Consider the following 25,302-nt stretch of genomic DNA (forward strand, 5'->3'; position numbering starts at 1 on the left):
TATTCAATTAATCTTTTAAGAGAGAGGCTAAAATAAAAATGGCACAATGCTGAGGCATATCAACACTACTTAGATTGTAGGAAAATTGTAGGAAACTACTTCACTGTTTGGTCTGTTAGGAACTCAACGTAACTTCATTAAAAGGAATGCCACTTTGAAGGAGCTTCTGTTAGCTTTTGATTTAATCAGTTATTTGTTTTTCTAGTTCAATTCAGACGCTTTTACTCTAAGTTGAGCAAAACTTATGAATGCACCCATATCAGAAGAATAGAATGAGTTGGCTGAACACTGATGCTCAACCAACTGTTCTGAGGTATACCATCACACCATAGAGACATAGTTTCATATTGGCTAGATACAATCTGAGTTAATGATGCCACAGAATCCAGAGAGCAAATTGGTACAAGTACTAATTTGACCACTGTTTTGCGCTCCGTCCTGAGATGCTGTTAGAACATTGGGCAGTTTCACACTGGCCCATTATTGATCTGAAAAAAGATACCATCAGCTTTCCTTGGACATTCCACCATTCTGGAGTAGAATATCCCCCCCAAAGCCTAAATGGAAGGCCAGTTCACCCAGCAGTTATTTCCTGGTGAACCCCAGAGATACACACATCTGAGCAGATTAATGATCTCTACAGTGTACCAGCAGAAGATGAGTGTGTGGGAAAGCCCTATGGGTTCAGCATCTCTACACAAAGAATAACTACTTAGGTCTGGTAAAAGCACAAAAGATTTAAACTATAGCTATGGAAAGAATTATTTTTAAAGAACCTCCCATTAAATGCCTTGCTTGATGTAAAAATTGAGTTGCCATATCTAGGGAAAGAGCAGTTTTAATAGACAACTCTCACCTGATGCTGAGGTACAACCAACTATATGGCAGAGCATCTGTTGTAGATTGATACTGAAGTATGGCAGCAGCATAATGTTTGTATACATGGTAGGCCAGGAGATGATGACAACATAGTACAGGCAAGCATTACAATCTAGATTAATATAAGTCTATACTGTCAGTTTCCCCACACTTATAAACATACTTAGCTCAGAGTAATCTCTGCATTGTACAGTTATGATCAGTTGCACTTTAATTTTCATTTCCTGCTTTTTCAGGCATAGAGTTTGTAAGACAAAATAGAAAGACATAGTGCTATTTAACTGGAAATAAAGTATTTTTTTCTATTAATACAGCATTTTATTTTTAAAAAATTAAAAAATCATGGACTCGTTTTAGGCCTTTAAGAATAATATAAAAGAACAGTTCAATGCTGAAATTTCCATTGGCCTGTCCACCCTCCAAAATTCTGACATTTCACAGTAACATATACAGATTATATGTACAAGTATGCAAAGTTGCAAACTTCTCGGCCTTTTGGCTAAGATCAAGTGTAATAGTCTTACCATTGCCTATCACAGACACTGGGATGAATGATACAAGTATCAGGAAACTCATAGAAAAATTATCAGTTAAGTTGTCAAGAAGTAAGCTCATATTTCAAAAATTAAAAGAAATACAGTGCTACTTTTTAAATAATAGTAATAATAGTTACAATAAAACATTCCAACTAGAATGAATCCCTGTGGTTTTCAAATAGAACTTAAGCAGTAATAGTTTAAATCTGAATGTTGGTCTCACCTGTGTGGCCTCCATTTTGATTAGATCCCTGTCTATCCAAAGAGACTGAAATACATGTTACTTTTTCATCCTTATGTAAGTTGACTCTACTGGTTTAAGCATGATTTCACCAGGTTCGATGAGAAAAGCTCTTACTAGATTGCAATGCATCCCATCAAGTAATAAGATTGTTCTCTTCAAATACGCTGGAATTACACATATTCATAACTCTCCTACTGAAATCAATCGGATTTAAATGTGTTTAACTTTAGCTGGATATTGTCGTTCGTTTCTAGGTCTTGTAACTGTTCACATCTGTTGCTTGGAGAATGAGTTTGCATAGCGTTGATGCAAATACATGATTATGCAAAATGATGCTTGGATTAATTTGGAAACTTTCCATGGGATTTCTATGATCTAAGATCCACAGAGGAGGTATACAACATACATGTACAACAAAGAGGGAATATTGTGTGGATAATGTAATATCATTAACTGGCCTTTAGAATCGTGGAGAAAATATGGGGATGTTTCCTCTGTGTGCACAAATATCCAAGTCAAGTTTTCAAAGATCTCTTCTCCAGCAACAACTGTTGGTTCTCACTAGTGGATACATTTGTTATAACTTCTGTTTCCTTCTTGAGCCTTGTACACATAGCAATCTTGCCATCACGTGGCCATCAGGATTTGTCGGGAATGTCCAAAGTGGTACAGCCGTTTGCATATGATCTTGTGTTTTATCTCCTGCACAATCCCCTTCTCATGAGATCGCTCTTCTTAAGTGTTTTGGGAAGGCAGATTTTCATACTTCCTAAAACTAGAGCTACGGAAAGAGTCTCTGAAATGAAAGAAATAAAAAACAGCATGAGGATGGAGATGACTGGATATGTGTTTAAAAAGGGATCTAGAATTCGAGAGAGAATAATTTGAGATGTTTGAGATCGTCACGATTCTCCAAACTCCACATTCAAGCTCAGATTCTCTTGCTCCCGTGTTTGATTGGAATCTGCTTTCCTTTTCATTTGAATGAGAAAAGTACACATTTTGAATGTGAAAAGTGCACTTTTTTGGAAGTCTGCACCCAAATGCACCCCACTAAAGCATGGAAATGTGTGTGTGTGTGTGTGTGTGTGTGTGTGTGTGTGTGTGTGTGTATATGGTGTTTTTAAAAGTGTGCATTTTCTGAACGTGAACACAAGTTTCCTGAAAAAAGGCGATCACGCTCATAAGTGCAAACAGGGAAATTAAAGTATATAAAAAAGAAGAAAAAGAACCAAATTCTTGTACATCCCTACCTAGAATGTAACACTCATTCTTTGTGTTACTGCAATTAAACGAAAAAGGTATAATTGGGTTTTCTTCCCTGTAACAACATAGGAGGCAGATTGAGGAGAAGCATGTTATGTCTTGATCCTTGGTTAACTCTATAATATGTGGTTCTGATAACTACCTGTTACTACATGTATTACTTACCACACAAATATGACTACATGACTATTATTGCATGAACACATATTTATACAGTCCATTCTCTTTGATAGGAACAGCCTGAATGTCACATCTAGAGCATTTGACCCAAACACGAATAAATGTAAGGTAGCACTTAAATCTGGATGCCTGAGAATGTACAACAAATCTGAATAATCAAAATATCCAGAATGTCAGGACAAAAACAAAGAGTGCGGCACTATATAAAACACACACGCCACACCAATCTAGTTCTAGAAAGGACTGAACTGAAGTTTGGGAGAAAAGCTCGTCAGTGATCCTTAAATCTTCCGTCTTGTTCAAGATTCCCTTAATAACAAAAGGCCTACACTGATGTAATTGCTTTGGGGATCATCATAACCTTAACTCTCCAATTCAACACTGATCTTGAAGTTCGAGATTATATTTTCATTGCTTTACTTATTTTGATCCTTTAAAAGCGTGATTCCTCATCTTCATGGTGTGACATGTAGGGTACAGGCATTCAAATTATTTCTGCCATACCACAGGTGTAAGTTTTGGCATGGGAGAAAGCAGGAGATAACTTGGTGTGGAAACTGCCTTGTTATCATAGGTTGTTTTCAGCATCACGATAAATGTAAAAGGGAGTTGTGTTCATCTATGGTAAAAGTTACTGCGAATCTATTGTACATCTGGCCTGTTGATTTCAACCTGAATGGACCCAGCTGATTATGTTATTCTTCAGAAATTTCGAGTCACTTGCAGAAAGTAGGATTAAATTATGGCCTTTGCTAGACCTAAGTGAAAATCTGGGGGAGAGGAGGGGAGACCTCACGTTATGAATAACACGAGATCTCACCCTTGTTTACACGCGAGTCGTGACGAGCTCAAGAAGAGAGCCGTCGCACACACACCATTTTAAAAAAAAAACTTTTAAAGGGCTGGCTGCACGAGAGGATGAGCAGCAAGATAAGTGTGTTTTTTTTTTAAAAAAAAAACTTGATTTCCCCACTCCCCCACCCTAGCCCTGATGGGGCTGCGCCCCATGCACGGTTCCTGGCTACGCTCGAGTAATCGCACGGCGCTGGGAAAAGCCGTGGAAATGGGCCACAAGCTCACGGTCTTGGGCTCAGCCCGAGACTGCGAAAAAAAGCGGGCTCAAAGTGTAGGGTTTTATCCCGGGGCCAGGGAGGGATGATCCCTCCCTGAGCCCGGGATCCCCTGTGCGTCATCTGGACGCACAGGGGCGATCCCGGGTATCAGCTCGGGATAACCCCTGGTCTAGCAAAGGCCTATGTCTTATAACATGTTTCTGGTTTTGTTGCTGTTGCATAGAAGAGATCTATTGTTATACCTTGAAATACTGTCAAATTTCACAATGGGTTTATACAGCTCTGGGATTTTCCTCTCAATCATTGGTCTGAGGTTCTCTTTCAACCTGTTATAATTCTTTTTCAGTTCCTGCTGATATTCTCTTTGGTCTGCTGTAATCAGACGCTTGTTTTTCTCCACTGCTTCACCGCATCTGTTTGCAAAATTATGATGAAAAAGAAAAGTGCATGTTGATTAATTCCATTGCACTATCTTGGACCATAAGTATCTTGTAATAACATTCATCCTAGGCTGGCGCTTGGCCTCTTAATGGCATCTCTCTGAAGAAGTGGGAAATGGAAGAATGGGTATCAAGGCACTAGTTACCTTGCAACCAAAGACATATCCTGGGCAACTCCAGGTAAGGCTAAAATCTTGGAGAGCTGCTACCAATCAGTGTTGGCAATACTGGGCTAGATGGACCAATGATCTGACTCAGTATAAGGCAGCTTCTTATGTTCCTCTGTTCTAATCAAATTCTTGACATAGAGGAATTTCACCAGCCATTACTCTATGCGGCAGTGGGGACCCTATGGCTTGTTTGCAAATCTGCTATAAAGCCAGCTCATACCTAGGTCTGCCAGTGTAGACACAGCCTGAGTGCAACCACAGTTTTAACTGATCTCTCTGCTTACCTCATTATGAACTCTTTGAAGCATAACCTCAACTTGTTGTGATGTCGATAAAGTTTTGGATCTTCCGGAATATCAGCCAGGAACACTTGGGCTACCTCTAGTGGTCCCTTATGGAAATAACATGACACTGTATTAGATAAAGCCCATGTCTTGACGAGAGGAAGGTGTATATGATCAGGCATTTTCTCTGCCTTAACATTTAGGCGTGAAGGGCGGAAATACAATGTAAAACCAAATAAATGGCATTGAATTATTCTTGTTGGGCATCAGGAAAAGGACATAACTGATAGGGAATACCACCTGCAACAGGAAGGAGTAGGCAAAGAATTCAGGAGGCCACTACTGAAGCATCAGTAAAGGGTAGCAGCCTTTGGAGTCGATGGATCAGAGATCACAAAGGGGAAAGGAAACTTTGGGAGTCAATGGGAACAAGTCTGAAGAGACTAGATGGTGGTCTTATTGTGGCCTTAGATAGATGAGATGAGGGACAAGGGGTGTTGGGCTGATTTCCCTGACTGGGTGCAGGTGTGCCACCAGGTGTGTCATTTTAATGTACTGCCCAAACTGCCAACACGGCTGAATACAGAGGCAAAATAAACTGACCTGAAGGAGAAACAGCATTCTTTCATTTATCCCCATGTACCTGATTTACAGTGGCTCCCACAGAACCTTGAAGCACCATCTGGAGCATTTTGGCATCGGGCGGCACCTGGCTGGTGGCAACAGCCAGTTCCAGGGTTTTCTTTTGCATGTCTTCAATAGCTACTTCAATTGGCGTCAAAACAAACTGAAACCACAGAGGGACAGGTATGTTACCACCACCTCACAAAGAAAACGCAAAGAACAACCATCATAGGAAAGACTGTCTGTTCTCATGTGGTCTTAGCACCCAGAGTGAGCGATGGGGACTTTATTCTTACCAGTCTCTGCCACTTGACCAAGAACTGGCAAGAGAAGGACTAAACAAGAGGGAGGGAAGAGATCCACTCCCCCATTCCTCATGCAACACAAAATAAACTGGAGGAAAGGAAATGGAGTGGAGAAATGTGTTTACAGGAGTCATGGATGCCCACAGAGTCAGGCCTAGGGGCCAATTTTAAGAGTGACAAGCTCCACATGTGGTACCTCGGTTTTGGAGATTAATATCGGGTTTTGTCCCATCTGCTCCCCCTGACCATTGCATTGACTGCACATTTTGTTTTACTTCTATCGCTTTAGAAGCACACATTACCTCCTCCTTTTGAATGACATTGATTCTAGTTTTGATGTAGGGGAAAGCATGCATAGTAGTCAAAATGGTCTTCCTCTTATACTGCTCACTCAGTTCTCCTCGTGGGCGTCCGTCCCGAGTGAAAGGGGTGGTGTACATAAATCTTCGAAGGTTGAAGTTTTTCTCAAAGTGGGTCATTCTGTCTTTCATCTCATAGTCATCAAAGAAGGGTTCCACAAAGGTTATTTGTATGTAGGCCTGGGGAGAAGGGGAGGTGGAGAAATGTCTCATAGGCAAGCTATGTATCAATGAGAAATATTAAGCATGAAACTGAACTTGGAATTGAGAGACATATTACATTACTCACAGGACAAACAGAAGGAGTCTCTTTGTACAGAAGACAGAAACTGAGTTTGCATAGCACGCAAACTCACACTCAGTGGCTGAATGTGAACAGTTGTTGATCTGTAGGTTGTTCTTTGAATAGCGGGTTAGTGTATTGCCGGACTCAGGACATTTTTTGCAGGGTGGCTTCTTAACCATGCAGTGTGGCATATTCTTCTTAAACAAACCACCTTAATCAACCATGGTTTGTTGTTGGGTCGTTCAGGGTGGTCAATAAGCCATAATGCATGGTTTAACAAGCCACCTGTGGAAAATGTCCTGGGTTTAGACAACACGCTAACCAGTGGTTCAACGAACAACCCACAGTTTAGCAACCATTGAGTGTGTGGTAGTGTGCTATATGAACAACCCCTGGAAGTGCCCTCTTATAAATTGTCCTGACAAGCATAGAGCCTGAAGTGCTTTTATATTGTATTTTATATTATGGTTTTATACTTTGAATGGTCTTGATTTTTGTGAACTGCCCAGAGAGCTTCGGCTATTGGGCATTATAGAAATGCGATAAATAAATAAATGCTGCCTTGTCTTTTTCCTTTGCCTGCTAATCTAGAAGGGAGGGAGTTATTCCCTAATGCCTGGTGTATCAAATTCACAGCAGCTAAACATTTTTCCAGAGGGAAGTCGTAGTCTCAAAATCTAAACAGGAACGGAGCCAGGTGAGGGCAGTTACTGCTCCAACTGCTGGGAGCAAAGATTGTAACACTGATTTGCATCAGCTCTGCTTATTGGAGCAAGTGGGAGGAGTAACCCCTCCAAGGAGACCATCCATCACTGGTGCTCTGTTCTTGTTTAAACATTCTGGTGTTTAGTGTAGAAGCAGGGAAGATGAGCAGCTTGAGATAAAGAACAGAAGAAGAAGAACAAAGCATAGGCAGCAATGATTAAACCATACCCCCTATCTATTAGGACGGTTTACAGGAGGGAGGCTGGCCTTTTTTATATTCAAGCAAAACCAGAGATGTTTGCCTTATGAGCTGTGTAATCTCTAAACTAGGCTCTACAGCAGGGCTGCAGACACTCGGACCCGGGGTCCAAATCCAGCTCTCAGGGGTTCCCCAGATGGCCACGCTCCCTTCCCCAGGCCTCACTCCCTTTCGCCCAACCACCAATTGTTCGGTAGTTTCCTGATTTTGGTGTAGTTTTTTCCTCCATTCTCAAAGGTTGAAATGATTCTCGTAAGGCTTAGTTACTGGCAGTAAAAGCTTTAAACTAAAATATGCTGGTATTTTTGGCCTGCCCCTTTTGCCTCAGGCCCTGCCCACCCCAGAATGCGGTCCCCAAAAGCTTTTCTGAAATAGAATTCGGCCCTCAGAGTGAAAGAGGCTCTGTTCTTATGACCACTCCAGCCCATGGTAGCCTTGGCTTTCAATATGCTCCCCTAAGCTTTGACTACAGCTGCCAAAGGTGAGGCAGCCACATGAAGCCCAATGACACATATGGGTTTAGCAGCAGTGTGCCAAAAGTCAACACAGTGGGGCTGTTCACACAACACACTAACTCAGACTTAGAGGTGGGTTGTTTTGAACTGTGAGTTGTTTGTTAAAGTGTGTCTTAGTGAGTTGCCTGAATGCAGCCAGGGTTGTTTGTTAACTATGCAGTGTGGCTTGTTAAACAACCTGAACAACCCAACAACAAACCATGGGCTCTCAAGTTGGTTTGTTTGAGGAAATCAGCCACATTGCATGGTTTACAGGCCACCCTAGCTGTGTTCAGACAATACGCCAACCCACAGTCCAATAAACAATTCATAGTTCAAAACAACCCACACTCAACCACTGAAGTGTGGGTTAGCGTATTGTGTGAACAGTTCCTCAGTAGCTTCTTGTGATTACCTTGCTCAGGCTGAAGCTAGTCAGCATGGGCTGAAGCAGTTATGAGGATCAGCCTTGAAGATGTCGCCTTACTACCAGTGGGGAAAGAGTTGATTTTATTTGACTCAAATGCAGAGAGTGTACCCTCGCCCAACCTAGTGTCCTCCAGATGTGCTGGACTACAACTTCCAACATGCTCCAGCTAGCATGGTCATGAGCCAACACATCTGGAGGGCACTGGGCTGTGGGAGGCCGAGAGAGTGGAAGTGCCAATTAAAAGTGTGTATGTGGGCATGGGCGTGTCTGCGTAGGGTGGAATCCCTATAAAATTCATTCAAGATAGAAGAACATGAAAGGAGAAACTGAAAGCTGTTTAATGCTTCAGATTAAAATAAGTCAAAGTAAATCTGCATATACAGAATAACATGGTCTTGCCAAATGTGCACAATTAATTCTACAGACTTCAGTTTTACAGCATTAAAATGTAAGATTTCTTAATACAGAATTCCAGACACTCAGGGCAAATTCCTGCCATACCTTACTGGGTTCTAGTTTGCTCTTGTCTACTGGAGTCGAGTCTTTAATCACTACAACGCGATCCTCCCCAAAGCACTGGCCATAAAACCCCTGGAAAAGAAACAAAAATTATGTCGAGGAGCCTTTTCTTTTACACAAGCCTTTTTTTAATGTATTGCGAATCAGCTCCACAGCTATGCTAAATATGAGAGTATTAGATAAAGATGACTTTACAAGTATGTTCTAGTTTTCAAAACGTAAAAGCTCACATAGAAATATTACAGATTTCCAGCTCAATTCTGTTCAGGTTCAGTCAGAAGGAAGTCCCACTGAGTTTAACAGGCCTTATTCCCAAGCAAACATACAAACAACTGCAGGCTTCAGTTTTGTGGGAAATTGTAGTGAAAACTGAATGTGACATCAGCTCACCATTAAGGATTCTTATTCGGACATGGGACTTGCTAGTCCTTCCAAAACCAGCACTGTTCTCTCGCCAGAGCCCCACTGGCTATCCCCCACCCATTCAGCTTATATTTGAAGGACTTTATAGAATTACAATGTTGTAAATGTGTCACGTCCCTCTTCTTCCATTAATACTAGGTTAGTACCAGGAAGCCCCAAATCAAATCTTGCCTGAGCCATGACTTCAGAAGTTGGCATCACAGAAGTCACTGATTCTTAGCCCGAGTCCTTCATCAGTAATATAGGGGGTGGTAATGCTAGGGAGGTCAGAATCCATCCATGGGGTGAAGCTCATCGAGCTTCCATCAGCTCAGCCCCCCAGTCTTCAGTTCAATTACCTGCAAACTGGCCCACCACCTTACGGATTTTTAGGTTGTTGTTTTTTTCTTCCTTAAATCTACATTTACCCAAATTACGGTCGCTATTACATTAAAGCAGAAACAGCCATAGGTTTAGAAAAAGCCAAAGACCTTGTTAAGCAGCGTATTTGGGATACTGAACTGCAGAACGATCTAAGCCAAATCCTATATATTTACCGTTCTCCTCAAGATATACAGGGCGGTGGCCCTGTGGCCTATCTGAGCTCCCTTACATATTATAAATACAGGTGGGTGTTTACTAGGGCTCGCTATAATGCTCTCCCTTCCAAGTTCACAGAAGGCAGATATCAAGGAATTCCAGTCCCCCAAAGGTTATGCCCATGTGATTCAGGTGAGATAGAGACATCCTCTCATGTGCTTTTACACTGCTCGTTCTACTCAGAGGCCTGTCAGGCTTAATCCATCCTCTACTACAGGACTTTCCAGGTAACACTGAAGAATTTTATACCAAGTTCCTCCTTGCCGATAGAAACCCCTCAGTTACCTATAAGGTTGCTAAATTCTACCACTTGGCTATGAGGACACGTCATAACCTATTAACCTCAGAGGACTGTTAAATCTCTGGGAGATGGGAACTAAGGACCTGTACTACTTTGTATGGTTGCTGTTGCTGGATTAATGTTGTGCTGGTCTCGGACCGTAATAAAGTGATTGATTGAAAGCAGAAACGTAATGATCACTTACCTCCAGTCTGTGAGAAATCTCAGGAAGTTTGGTAATGGCAGGCTCTTTATAAACAAATTCCTGTTCATCTAAATCTCCAAATATGGCTCCATAGAAGCCAACACGGAAATAAGTGCCAAACATTCTCTTTTGACCCTGGTGGATAAACATGACATCACTGAATTTTTCTTTCCTTTAAAATACATCCTTTTTTGTGCAATGATAAAATTAACTTTTGTTTTCATTTACACATGGAGCAGTTCAGGATCGCTTACTGAACCTGTGACGTCTTCTCTTGCTTGTAGAAGAGGATGGGGAAGTTTCAACAGACACATACTTCCAACAGATGCCCGCAATCCTGCCCACCCCCCCCGGTGCAAATATAGCTCTTTCATTGCCAGTAAGGAAAAATGCCTATGTGGTAGTGAAGTTCCATCTAGGATAGCTGGTCATGGGAACTGCATACTGCTGCAGGGCTTGTATTGCAGCCAGGATCTAAATTACAACTCTGGACCAGGATACTGAAGAGATCACCTGTCTGTTCAGTTGCTGTGTTCATCCAGAGTTACTGTCCTGGTGGTGCCCAAGATTTCAGAGGTGCGGTCCATGATGGCTTGGAATAGGGGCTTTAGAAACATAGCACCCATTCTCTGGAACTCCCTACCACTACAAATTAGACAGGCACTACCCTTCTGGATTTTCAGCACCTAATAAAAATATTATTTTCTAACAAGCATTCCCAGGAAGGTAGAGATGTCAGAGAAATCCATCTGGGGGATGGAGTGGGACAGGTTTTCCTAGGCTCGCCCCAAACCCCCAACTCCGGATTCATTTTGGTTCCTGCTATGGCATCCGGCTTGATCTGCAATGAGTTGGGCCAGTTTGCAGATTTGCACATTTTTGGGAGATGGTTCTGTAATTTGAGTGTATTATGGCTACATAGACAGTAAATACAGCTGAATTTGCACAAATTACAGCCGAATTTGTGCAATTTGTTCAGAAATTTGCACAAATTGCAGAACCTTCCCCCTCAAATGTGCAAAAAAGTTCATGGAGTTCGGGGAACAGCTCACAGTTTGTCTCACAGTTGCAAAACAAGTCCTACATGCCACGGAACTCTGTCAAGCCAAAAAAGAACTGAATTTCCCATCAACAGACGGTAATATTATCTTCTGTATACAGTAATAATATACAGGATTTAATTATGATCTTATACTCTATTTTTGTACATTGCTTAGACATTTCTTTTAATGTAAATGATTCATAAATATTGTTAAATCAATAAATCAATAAATTACACCATAGAATCCAAACAGAAAATTTAGAGTAGTGAAAAGAAACAGAACAATTGTGTACGGCGGATGGTCTTATCTTTATAATCCATTAAAAAAACTGCAGCCCAGCAACCGAAGCGACTGAAAGATACCTTATTTACTATGCTCTCAAAGGCCTTCTGAAGTTTACTGTGTATAGAAGAAAGCTTCCTGAAATCTCGATGTGCTTCTAAGATAGGGATGACCACCTTGTAGACCTCATTTACAGTTTCACACAGTCCTCCCTTGTAAGAAAAAGAAACAAAATCAAATTTGGTATCAATTCTCTGATCATTCATCTGACATATAGACAAGACAAGACAACAGTGTTCCAGTTTTGCAGCATCATGGCACCCTATAGGGACATGTTTGATCCTCATCAGGAATAGCTAAGCAGTTTTAGGAACGCAACACTTTTCAAACATTGTTTCATTGCTTTATCTGATGGCACAATACTAACTATTATGGTAAGCCTTGAAGGGGTTGCACCAAATTGCACATGAGATTTAACTTTTCTATACAGAACGATGGGCTAGTTAGGTCTGAGCTATCTGCTACACACAGGGCTGTTAAGCCTCTGCATATACTTTTGGTTTCATCACAGTATTGAGATCCAAGTACTACACGAGGAGAGTTTCCTTTCCTGCTTTTTTGTTATATCATCCCTAGGTGGCACTACCAAAATAGTTACTAGTGGAAACAGTGTTTTCTTTAGCCATCAGAAATAATATCCCATTTTCCCTGCGCTAAAAATGCTCACCACAAGCGTTGCTTACAAACAGAAGCAGAACTGGAGTGTCATGACATCATCTAAAGAACCCATAAATAATGAGGAGGGAATGATGAGTGCATAATAAAAATCCTCATATAGAAGAGCTTGCAACTGTGTGTAAGAAAATCCTGATTATACTTCTTTGCTAAAAAGCGGCAATGAGAAGGGGAGATTTTGACTGCTGAAGTCAAAGGGTTGGGGAGAAGGACTGCTTCACCCTTTCTTCATCTTTTGCTTTTCCTTGGGATGGACAGTTTGGTTCTCCAAAAAAAAAGAGGACATGCAACATCAAAAAAGAAGGACAAAGAATTTGCCCAAAAAAATCAAAAAATCACATATGCTAATTTATATGTATAGCTGTGCATTTGGAAAGAATTACTGTAACTTAGATAGAAAGGCAATCTATGTCACCATAACTGAAAGGACTGTGACCAGATGATCTGTGTGCCTGCCTGGTCAGTCCTCTGTTTAGGTGCTCAGTGTTTATGGCCAACTTCAAGGTCCCTGCTTTCCTGGCTTCTTAAGATTCTTTATCTTTAGGATGTTTTTAGGATGTTTTAACAATGTATATTATGTTTTATTATTATTATTATTATTATTTATTTATATAGCACCATCGAAGTTTTAATTCAGTTTTATGTATTTTATATTTGCTGCTGTTCCCCACCTCGATCAGAATGGAGAGGCGGGAAAGAAATGAAATCATCATCATTATCATCACCATCATCATCATCACCACCACCACCACGATCATCATCTCTATACTGGACTTGGGCCAGTCATCCCTTCAAATAGAAGATGCCTATGTAAAGTAGGATACATAGCCCTAAGTTGGCACAGCCCACCCAGCCACTTATGGTCCTGAAAGCTACCTCAAAGAATATAGCTAGATAGGTAGGATAAAAATGTTATAAATAAATAAATAAATAAATAAATAAAATTACTCTGCAACCCTGACACAGTCATGAATTTGGAGTATACTATCACTACTCACTGTGTTAAACAGCTCTGCAGCATGTTCCAGCAGACCAACCAACCCATTCTCTGAGAAATACCTTCCTGAGCAAACTCCATCTTCATCTGGAGATAGAACATCATCTGAAACGGCAGACTCCTCTAGCACATTGGGGGAAATATTCTGAAAGAGAAAGCAATGGCGTGGTTCAGACAACCTCTAGATACAACCCACCAAATGTTTGTTCTTTATACTGGTACACTGGAAAGATACTTTGGCACCATTTCGCTGATATTCCTGCTTCGGGCATACCATGAACTCCATTATTATATTAAGTCCTGTTGTTTCAAATTGGATTTTAGATGTTGTGATTTATTCTTTGTCCAATGTGTATTGATTAAAATAACAATGATAATGAGGATGCCAGTAATAATTAAATCATCATCATCATCCATTCTGATTCTTCTATTGTCTTATGCTTTCAAAACCAAATTTTCTATCAGCAGTCACAGAGATTATGGAGTTTAGTGAACTTCGTATTGATTAAGGAAGAGCAAGGACATATTAAAGATATGGGTTCAACGTCAGGTACAGACCACCAAAATCTTAAAATTGAAGGAGGGAACCTTTGCTTTAAAGTGAGTATCTAGCAATCATGGCTTTGTGAGAGAAATCTTGAGACTGTGCTTGAGACCGTATTTATATTGATAAGCCTATAATGTAGACTTGCCTTTTTTTTCTTTTGCCCAAAGGCTCCATAAGACCTTCACACATACCAATATTCTAGCCAGTAAATTATTCTGCCTTCTCCACCTCCAAGTAGTAAGACACATAAGAATGTGAGCACTTTTCAACCTTGAAGTGCTAGAATTACAATGGGATCTGATGGTGTTCCTCACTTACCTTCATCCAAATGAGACGGAGAAACAAAATCTACAGAAAAATTCCCCTCCTCCGCCTCCCATAATTCAAGCATGATGACACACTGATGGCACATTTATCTCTAATGAATGTTACAGGGAACGCCCTGTTCACCTTAATATTCCACTTTTAGCCAAGTATACAGGGCTGTGCTGTGTCTCCCACACCCTTATTTCTCACATAAATCAGTCTTCAGACCAGATATTCCTGTAGTTGTGTTTAAAAATATTCAGAAAGAAACCTAGGCAACTGAATATCCTGTCCTGCAAGAACAGCAAAACCATAGATTTCTGGCACATAGCAATAACCTTTGGGGAAATGTTTGTAAATAATGTTGATGTCCTCAGATGAATTGCTTTGCAAAAGGGGAACGTTTATCATAATTATTCCTGAACAAACCTGAGGGCCCTCCTAAAATGAATAGTTTAATAAGTGATAGTGATTTCCCCCCTCAAGAACAGAGATGTGAAGATGTGTCAGTTACTCATCTGCTATAAAGCCTGTTATTGCTTCAGAGTCTGGTTTGAAAACATGTACAGGCAACACTGTTTTGACGAGACAAGCTTATGCAGATGCCAAAATACTCCAGAAGAGCTTGTTTTCTACATATTTCATATGAAACACAGCAATCTCCCCATAGCTTGAAGGAAGATGGCACATGAAAATAGGACAGGAAGCAACCAACACTGAGCATTGCTGGCTTAGCAACTGGAAGGCCTCGGGATGTGCGTGAGCCTGGGAGATCTGCATTCAAACCCCACAGGCGTAAGGAAGTGGCTATTTCTTATCCCCAAATCTCCATCTGGAAAATGGAAATAACAACGGAGGAGGATAAACAAGATCAAATCTGCTCTTGAACAGCTACATGGTTCCATCCCTCCCTGCGTCCACTGCCTCTTGGTAACTTCTATGCCTTGCGTTTTTCTCCCTTGCACCCTGTCTTGTTAAGATGTATTCAAAGCCAGAGGCGCACGCCACCATGTATAGCAGAACCTCCAGCCTGGGTACCAATCCAGCCCTTCAGGAGTCCCTGGGAGGACACGCCCTCTTTCCCCCAACCAGTGAACATCTGGTGTCCCTCTGGTTTTGTGCAGGTTTTCCCCCATTCTAAAAGGTTTGAAGTGCATCTCCTAAGGCTTAGCTACCAAAAGTAATAGCTTTAAGCTAAAATATGCTGGTACTTTTGAGGTCCCACCCCTTTTGCCTCTGGTCCTGCCCTCGAGAGCTTGTCCTTAATAGAATTTGGTCCTTGGGCTGAAAGATATTTAACACCCCTGATGTGTAGTTTTAGTGGAGGCCTGGCGAGGGGAGTGTCATGATGAGCTCCTGTATTTCTAAACTGACTACCACACCGTTGTTCCTGATGCCAGGTTTTCAACACGCAGTGAATGTCGTGTATATGGAAGAATATCCGGTCATGTGAGTTGTTACCTGTGGTCTGAGGTGGGACCACCCAGGCAAAGGTGAATCCTTTTGGTGGGAACTAACTTATGGTCCTACATGGTCCCTGTAGCCCTGCTTCCCAGCTGCCAGCTCCTTGCTCCTGCTGCCAGTCCATCAGCCAAGCCGGATTCCAGTGAGCATGCTCAGTCAGAACATATATCGTCCACTTAGCTTAAGTATGACATTTCTCCACAATGCCTGGCGAAGGACCCACAGGAGCTGCTCTTACCTGAAAGCTGACACTGCCAACGGGCAGGTAACTGTGATCCTCCAGCATGCTCAGGTATTCCGCCACTAGAGCCGCAGCATGAACTAGACACATGGCAGCCTCCGTGTAGCATTTCTTCTTGGCATGCTTCTCTGCCATATTCTGCAGCCAGGTAAGCCTCAAGTCCGGGGATGTCTGATACCCTTTCGCAATTCTAATAACAGGACATGTCAAAGTGTATATATGCACATACTGGCATGTTAACCACATTGAAAACAATGACCCTGTTCAGATGACACATTAAGCCATGGTGGTTAAGCATTTTGAGCTAAACATGATGCCTTAGTGTGTTGTGTGAACCATGAGTTAGCATGTCGTGTGAATCTTTCCTAACCATGGTGACTACATAACCATGGTTTAAACATGCTCACTAACTATTTTCTGCAAAAGGGTTAGCGGCCTAACCATGGCTTCGTGTGTTGTCTGAACAGGCCCAATTTGTTTATGACAAATTTAAACTTTAAAGGTTCAATTCTTTCTAAATTGGGTCATTCATTATAAATTGTCCAAGAGAAATACCGGAGATTTCTACCTGTACATCAGATCCATAAGCATTTCGGGATCTTCCTGAAACTCTCGCATTTTCACTGTGTCTGACAATATGCTGTTCAGATTGCACAGTAGATCTACCACCTAAACAAAAAGAAGAGAAACCAACATCAGGTGTCCTCCCACACATTTAAATGAACGGAGCATTGATGAGTAAAGGAAAACAAATGCTGCAAGGGGACATATTTGCGACCTTTCATGTTCTAGAGCTGGGGGCTGTCTTCCTGGCGCCAGGTTGGCACCGCCTCCCTCAACCCCACGCTTCCCCTCTCCAGGGTGGCAGCATGTAAACCCGCTGCTGAGGAGGGAGCGCAGGGTTTCTGGGCAGCTATCTGGGTCCCGGAGCCACCATCCCTCTTCCTGGTGGAAAGTGACCAATCGCTGGTCGCCTTCCACCAGGTTCCGCCCCTGGGTTGGCCCCGGATTGGCAGTGGAGCGATGTTACATGGTGGAAGCACCGTGATGATGTCACTCCCTTTGAAAAAGTCAGGGGGAATCCCTGACTTTTTCAAATCGGAGCATTGTGGGGAACCCCTGCGGTGGCTGTGAAGCTTGCCTGCATTGTCTAACCGACAAGGCGCAGATCCACAGCCACCGCAGAGCTTTCCCCATGTGTAGACAGCCCCCTGGATTATGTCAAATATGATATGGCTTTAATGCCATTATCTCTGAGAGCTTCAAGACAGCCATTCTACAACCATCAAGGGCATGGTGGTTGAAGGCACATGATGCAGCCACCTTGCTGAAGCTAAGCAGGTGTGAGTCTGGTCAGCGCTTGGAGGGGAGACCATCTGAGAATCACATGTAGCCACCTTGAGTTCCACGATGTAAAAAAGGCAGGATATAAATGTAATAAATCTATAATAAGCTAGATTCTGGTAAGGTGAACAATACAGCACACGTGTATTCAGCTCTGGTTCCAGGGTTTTCTTTGTGATGGGGGATACTTGGGAAAGATGCTCTCAGTGCCCCCCCCTCCCTGAATCTGTGCCTACCTCCTCTTTCTCACACTATGGCCACTGCCCATTCACCTGCTGCTCCCTGTGGGGCAATCTACAGAAGACAAGGCCTGCAGAGGTAGCTGCTCCTCTTCACTTCTGCTTTGAGAGAGCAGGTGAACAGGTGGGAATAGTGAGGAGGAGGAGCTACAGAAGGGCCAGGAGAAATTGACAGTGGGCCCATTATGGCAGATGGGGATCCTGACCCAGGCCCTATGTCTGCTTCTTCATTGGGTTGGGTGCATGGTTTTACAGATTGTCCTTGTTTATTTATTTGATTTAAACCTGCCTTTCTACTAAAAAATGGTACTCAAGGTGACGTGTGTGATCTGTTTCTGTCCAGGTTTCTTTGTATTGCACTAAAGAGTGGGAGGATTAATTCCCTTTGTGATATTAGAGGAAGAAAATAAGCCTTACTTTCTCACATGAATACCAACACATACATGTAGCTTGCATGGTATGACCTGTGGCAGCTAGTTTTTGTTCTAGTTTTTAACATAAAATACTTAGGTTTAGTCCAATAAGCTACCAATATTGTGTGAATGAATCCAAAAGTGTTAGGAGTAGAAAAATGCTTTACCTGTGCTGGGAACAGAGTCGGCTGCATGTCTACGTCTTCCTCTGCATACGCCAAAATCGTACGTAAAGACTTTCTGAGATATTCCTCATTAAAATCTGATGCTTTACCAACCAGGGAAGCCAGTGACATTGTCACTTGCATTTTCACTCGTGCAAAGTTCTTTTTTATAAGACAGAAAAAGTGAGGATCAGATGATGCAAGTCTTGTACTAATTTCTGTTTTCAGGACACTTAAACCTCCCACATCTTTCAAGCTGGCTTAGCTAGAATATGTTCTAATCATGTTGGAATTAACAGAGTATGGCTGCAACCCTGTGCATACTTACTTGGGAGTAAGTCCCAGTGAAATCAGTGGGTCTTCCTTCCAAATAAGCGTCAGTAAAATCGGGCTTTACGAAAGTCACCCTTCGTTTATTTTGTTAATAAATCGTTTCCCTCCAGATTTATGAGGATTGGCAGACTGATTTAAGCTTATTCAGAGCTTCTTAAAAGAAGAGCAGGATATATTAATATTAATAAAACATTAAAATGAGGCTACTCCAGTGAAGGCTGGTGGCTCGAGTTTTGGAGGGGCGGTGATTCTATTCTGGGTTTTAGTTAGACTCAGCCAGAACTCTAAAGGTGCAATCCAAGGTGCTAACCCATTTTGGGAGCAGGGTTCAGCACCTTGGATAGCACCTTTGGCTGCTTCTAACTAAAACCCACTCTAGAATCCCCATTCCTCTGAAACTGGAGCCCAGCCTCCACAGACTATGCCATTCAAATGTAACGTCTTCTCAAACCAAAGACTATGCTATTATTCTCTCCTCCACACTATATTCCAATTGTACATTTAAAATTAAATAACCGTCGATGACTTGCATGTAAACTATTTTAACTGTATTGTATTGTTCTACATTCTAGGATCCAGAGTTATAATTTCTATATCCAGGGCAAAAATAATTGGCCAATGTATCCTTATCATATCACATATGGAAATCCCCAAACGCCATAAGCCATTGTAAGAGAGTATGGGAGGACCATTTCCAGCTAGGAGGAAAGAATGTCTGGAAATAGAGTTTGTTTATATCACGTACATAGAAGGCCATGAAGTAAAATTAAATGTAACTATTCCGCAGGACAGCAAGGTAAGTGCAGACAGACTCTGTGATTCAGGCTGTAACCGGTACTAATGGTAATATCTACTATCTTACGCTGCTGGAGCTGAAGCTGTATCTCATGAGGAGGTAAAGGGTGGCACAGGCTTGAATCCGAGTTTCATCAATGCTGCTACTGCAGTGCTGCAGGACTCTCTGGCAGAGGTCAGCACACTGCTCCACTTCCTCTTCAAATAGCAAGTCCCCAAACTAAAGGAACAGAAAAAAAGACTGTAACGCAGAATGCTTCCAGATGGAGGGTTCCTAGCTCCACCAGTCAAAAGACATTGGGCATTTCTACACGAGGCTTTTATCCTACACCTTTACCGGGGCTTCTGCTTCTAAATTCTTTGCAGGATAAGATTAGCACCTTTACATCTGCTTTTTTCTGGGGCTTTCTATGTCTGCCTTTCTGTATCTTTCATTATACAACCACTAGATATCACAGTGGTATAGCAGAATTGCGGAATTACACGAGACTCTCATTCCACAATTACTAAATAATGCCAGACTTCCCAAATTAGGAAAAAAAACCTTGGTAATAGTTGCAAAGGATGGGAGAGGCCCTGGAGAATAACGGTGTCATGTAAAGGACCAGCATATGATTGGCAGTGTAAATTTCTTTGGGCATGAGAATGGACTGGAGCTCCAATAATACACCTTCACTATCCCAACAAGGACCTTAAAGACAAAATTAAACCAATCAAACGCTTACCTTGACAATGAGTGCCCGGAGAGTAGCAAAACAATGAGTCAGGTAGGTTGTGCTCTGATCACAGTTCAGAGAATTTACTAGGACCTTCAACACACCTCCCAAAATGTTCTCTCTACAGTCCACAGCTGAGGTTGCCTACATCAGAGAAGTGGAGGGCTGTTAGTGACTTTCAAGATGACTTTAAACAGCAGAAACTAGTGCCAGCATTGATACAATATCACAAACCTACATATTAAGATAGGGAAACCAATGTGACGCTTATCATATAAGCGGCAGGGCCGGTCCTAACATTAGGTAGAGTGAGGCAGCCCCCAGCTTGTGAATTTGTTGTTCTTGTGCTTGGTGCATGGAATGTAGCTGCAAACACTGTTGGTGTTAACATTATGGACAGTGACACAACTCTCCCCCCGCTCCATGTTTACACCATGTGTAATCTTACACTTTAAGGGTATGTCTTGGACACTCTATGTATTTATTTATTCTGTCATATATCATATCAGATTTCAGGGTGGTGTACAAATACAAAACCTACAAAAACAGCAGATAACATTTTAAAGCTGGCTACCACTTACTCAATTAACAGTGCATTCCTATGCATTGGGGGAACCCTGGCTTATCATTTATGAACAGCATGCTCGTAAATGCTGCCCACTGCGAGTGGGAGCAGTTAATCAAAACATGGTCCTTCTGACTGTGCTTTGTTTAGCTCACAAGTGAATCAGGGAAATCTTGCTTGTCTCTCCCCCAACAAGCCAGAGTTAGAAGACAACAACAAACCATGGCTTCTGACTCTGGTTTGTCAAACAAGAGACAAGCTAGAGTTTCCTGTTTGCAAATAACACTAAAGAGCTTGCAGTGGGAGCGATTAGACAGTGTGCAGAAGTTTGCTGCTCGTAAAACAATAAGCCAGGGCACCCCTGGAACGCTGGTTTATTGTTACATCTGAAATAGGGCAGTATCTTACTCCTGGAAATATTCTCACCGTCATTTCTGTTTGGTGCTACTTTCACTACTGAGAGCAATATGTGGAAGTTCACAAACACTATGAACTATAATCATTTTAAAACAGGCTTGACTAATATGGTTTCCCACGAGTACTGGGAACTGCATTTTCATGAGGCTAGCAGGAATTCTATTATATATCCGTAGGCACTCCACAAAACCACAATAAGAGTTCAGAAACAAGTCATTTCAACCAATTCATTTACAGTGCAGTCATGCCTGTTCTCTTCCTACTTCGCAGAGCCACACTGAGAACAACAACTTCTAGTATAACAGGTGTAATCTGGATGTCAAAGATGAGAACCGATGCACAGACAGATATTCAAGGGAACCAAAGTAGATTTGTATCAATGTAGTACTATGCGCTTCACCCAAAGACACAAGCTCATATTCTCTAAGAGACTATAGTGGTGGTAACTGCACCACTGCTACCCTTCAACACTTAACATTTTGAAAACAATTGAAGCTAATTTCTAAAAACAGCGGCCTGTAACAATCTAAACATTGCATAATGTAATAAAAACAGAGGAATGGACTAATCTGGGGCTTCCTCACTTTCCATGGGTGGAGGAATTGGCACATAGTTATGCATTTTCTCACCTGGATGATGTTTTCCTGCATATCTAGAATGATCAGATTAGCTTCTGTAGCCAGATTCCCACTAACCAGAGCTTCTTGATCAATCTCAGCTTTTGTTCTGTGAGAGTAATAAATCATGTTACCAAATACCCATGAATTAGTTAATAAAACTCCTTTTTACATTACATTAGGCCTGTTCAGATGACACACTAAACCATGGATAGGCTGCTAACCCCTTGCAGCAAATGGTTAGAGAGCGCGTTTAAACTGTGGTTCTGTAGCCACCATGGTTAGGAATGTATCACACAACTCGCTAAGCCATCGTGTTTACTCAAAATGCTTAACCACAGTGGCTTAGCGTGTCATCTGAACAGGGTCATTACACCAGAAATGGAATCTACCATTAATCCTAAAGTTGCAACATGGGGCTTACTTTCAGTTTATTATCAAAAATAATCATTTTCTTTTTTCTTTGACTCAGTTCAGAAAGCACACTGATCTGTAGTTAAGTATGTGTAACTGTGATTTAGTGTGATTTTGGAATTGACAAGCCATGGTATAGAAATCAGAAACCATGGTTCAGAATAAGTTTGAGCTAAATATGGTTACTAAAACTGACAAGCCATCGCCAGAGATACTTTTTCCTCTAGAAATGGGAGAACTGAGCAAATGTGGGAGGAAAGAAACAATATAATAAAGTAAGAATAGTAATAAGGTTTGCTAACACTGCAAACCTATATATGTTTGTTTATTTAGAAGATTTATATCCCACATTTTGGATATAAAAGTCCTCCAAGCCAACTTAGAATATATATTAAAAGTACGTATGATTTAAAAAAAACACAATAATATGACAATAAGATATAAAAGAACTGAAAGTTAGAGCTGCAATATACCAATCACAGCAGCAGGATCGAATGTTAAACCAAACCAAAACCCTGATGAAATAAGAACATCTTGACCATGTGCATGTAAAGGCTGAAAGAGAGGGAGCTGACCACAAAGGGGATTCCACAGCTGAGCCCCATGTCCCAACCACCCATGGTTCTGAATGGAAAAGGAGACCTCCAAAGGGAAGACGAGAATCCTAAAAGGGGGGAAGATTCATATGGAAGAAGACAGACCTTCAAATATTCTGGCCCCAAAACTTTTAAGGCTTTAAAGTGTGCCTGGAAACGAATTGGAAGCCAGCGCAACTTACAGAACATTAAGTTACAGTCAATATTGATTTCAATGGTGATTATTCCCAGGTAAGTGCGTATATGATTGCAGCCTCAACCATTTGCATATATTTTTGGTTTGCACATGGTCTGTATAAGGTACATGAACGTGGTTTGGATTCTACACTGCAGTTAGCACAAACAATGGTTTGGTATGATATCTGAGTAAAGTCAGAGTCTTACCCCTAACTTTATCTTTCTCTCTCTCTGTTTACTTTCGTTAAAACATTTTTAAATGAAATGAAAAGTTAAACAGAAAGGAAGGAGAGAATTGTGGTGGTACCATTTGCATGGCACAAGTTAGGTAGGGGCATGAGCTAATTTTGGTTGTGAGCTGCTGACTGAAGAACATCAAAGTAATAGGATGCACTAAAAAATTCACTGAAGGCCACTTTCTACTGACATAGACTCATAGAATAGCAGAGTTGGAAGGGGCCTACAAGGCCATCGAGTCCAACCCCCTGCTCAATGCAGGAATCTACCCTAAAGCATCCCTGACAGATAGTTGTCCAGCTGCCTCTTGACAGCTGCCTCATGGCCTTATTGAGTCCTTGCATTATTTCACAGATATTGTCTTGCAACAGCTTCATCATCATCATACTGTCAATAAACGTTAAAAGTCTCCCAAAAGGCAACACTGGGCATGTGAAGGGATCTGGTCTTAGTGTTTCTCAAGGAATGCCTATGAAAATACAAGCTGTATCCCATCACTCAGAATATTTGCTCTCTAATGGGCAAATGATCGTGCTTCAGCTAGTAAACGCATATTCACACACATAGACACAAGTAATTCATCACCACTACTTGTTCTTTGGAGACTTGTTCAGCAATCACTAGAATATTTTTTATCTACAGAAGCCATGTGTTTGAAGGAATCTGCTTAATGTTTTTCCAAATGATTACAATCTACATTTTATGAGACAGGGTGTGCAGAAGACTGGAAAAGTCTTGTTAAGTGCAAGCAAGCTGGTTCTGTGAATGGCTTCCCAGCAAATGATGTGTGCAGTACAGAAATTACAAAACCAGTGAGAAGCACACTCAGATTTCCAACAGGATTTATTACTTGCTAAAAAAAATAAATTCAATATTGCCAATCCAATAGGCTCTAAGGTTAACATCTTTTTTTCAGATCTTAATCCACTTACACAAATCCATTCTTCAAAACTGACTCACTGTTTAGCATTGTGCAACCAATCAATACAATTGTTACAGTTAATGAAAACCTTTATTTTTTTAGCGGAAACTCAGGATATACTGTAAATTAATTAAAATTTATGTTGTGAATGCTGTAAAGTGTGATCTGAGACATGTTTCTGGACACAAACCTGTAGTAGATGCACATGGGGGAACTCATATATTAGTGCCACTTTTGCTGCACTGCACATTTGTGAACATGTCTGCCTGCCTTACACATGCAAATGTGAATATATATGGCAAACACACTGGCTGCATAAGCTGTGAATTGATACTGGAGTCAATAGAAACATGCAACCACTTTAGGAGGAGGAAAACTCAGCCCAGATCAGCTCCGCGTTGTGACCACACCAGTCATGAACTGGAGAGAGGAGCTAGTAGTGAGCATTCATGGCCTTATCTGCATGGTGGGCCACTGAATTCAAGCAACTTGCTAGGGAGGGCAATTCAAAGCCACCTCCACATGGCAGTTGTAACGCACCAGTCCCAAGCTTTCCTCTGGTGCCCCACCCAAGTCATATGGCTGCTGGTCCTTCAACAACCCCATTATGCAGGTTTGTACTACTAAAATTGGGGAAGTGGTGAGCAATTCTCCAACATAATGAGACACAAGAGACCAACCTTGTGCTCCAGGAGTCTGTGGGAGGAAATTCCTCCCTCCTTTTCAGTGGTCCAACTAGGTCATTTTAGAACTAGAACTTAATAGTCTTACTGGGGGGGGGCCTCAGGCGGCCTTGTATAGCACACAACTAAGATTCTCTTCTCTTCTCTCCCTTCCTACTACCACTCCAACCTTTACAACTGCTTCTATATTTCTGATACTCTACTGCCACAAACAAAGAAACAAAGAAACAAAAGAAATACTCTGAGAATGTACAGTTTCTCATTTTCAACTCACTGAAATCAACACGCCATCATTCCTACAGGAATAAAATGGTGTTGGCTTCTGTTGCCCTGATGCTAAAAACATTTAACTGGGAAGAAGCATCATTTTGTTGTAGGAAAGGAGGGAGGGAGGGAGGGAGAGAGAGAGGGAGAGAGAAAGAGGGAGGGGGAGAGAGAGCGAGAGAGAGAGAGAGAGAGTGCATCTGTAACCATGTGGATGCCTGCTGAGCTGACCCCCACTATAAAATGCTTTT

General features: G+C 41.6%; 1 protein-coding gene across 1 annotated transcript in view; it reads right to left on the bottom strand.

The window, feature by feature from the left end:
* Positions 1-1,064: 1,064 nt before the first annotated feature.
* DOCK8 (dedicator of cytokinesis 8) overlaps positions 1,065-25,302 on the bottom strand; it is an 89,152-nt gene continuing 64,914 nt past the window's right edge. Inside the window, exons 34-48 of the mRNA XM_063129296.1 lie at positions 21,771-21,867; positions 20,169-20,303; positions 19,511-19,663; positions 18,319-18,477; positions 16,724-16,824; positions 16,153-16,345; positions 13,599-13,742; positions 11,946-12,077; positions 10,541-10,675; positions 9,036-9,125; positions 6,304-6,540; positions 5,716-5,859; positions 5,073-5,179; positions 4,421-4,591; positions 1,065-2,455 (exon numbers count right to left, since the gene is read on the bottom strand). Coding sequence (XP_062985366.1) covers positions 2,395-2,455; positions 4,421-4,591; positions 5,073-5,179; positions 5,716-5,859; positions 6,304-6,540; positions 9,036-9,125; positions 10,541-10,675; positions 11,946-12,077; positions 13,599-13,742; positions 16,153-16,345; positions 16,724-16,824; positions 18,319-18,477; positions 19,511-19,663; positions 20,169-20,303; positions 21,771-21,867 — 2,059 coding nt within the window. The 3' untranslated portion in view covers positions 1,065-2,394. The remainder of the gene's footprint in view (positions 2,456-4,420; positions 4,592-5,072; positions 5,180-5,715; positions 5,860-6,303; positions 6,541-9,035; positions 9,126-10,540; positions 10,676-11,945; positions 12,078-13,598; positions 13,743-16,152; positions 16,346-16,723; positions 16,825-18,318; positions 18,478-19,510; positions 19,664-20,168; positions 20,304-21,770; positions 21,868-25,302) is intronic.

Source organism: Elgaria multicarinata, chromosome 6, assembly GCF_023053635.1.
Source record: "Elgaria multicarinata webbii isolate HBS135686 ecotype San Diego chromosome 6, rElgMul1.1.pri, whole genome shotgun sequence".
Taxonomy (NCBI): domain Eukaryota; kingdom Metazoa; phylum Chordata; class Lepidosauria; order Squamata; family Anguidae; genus Elgaria; species Elgaria multicarinata.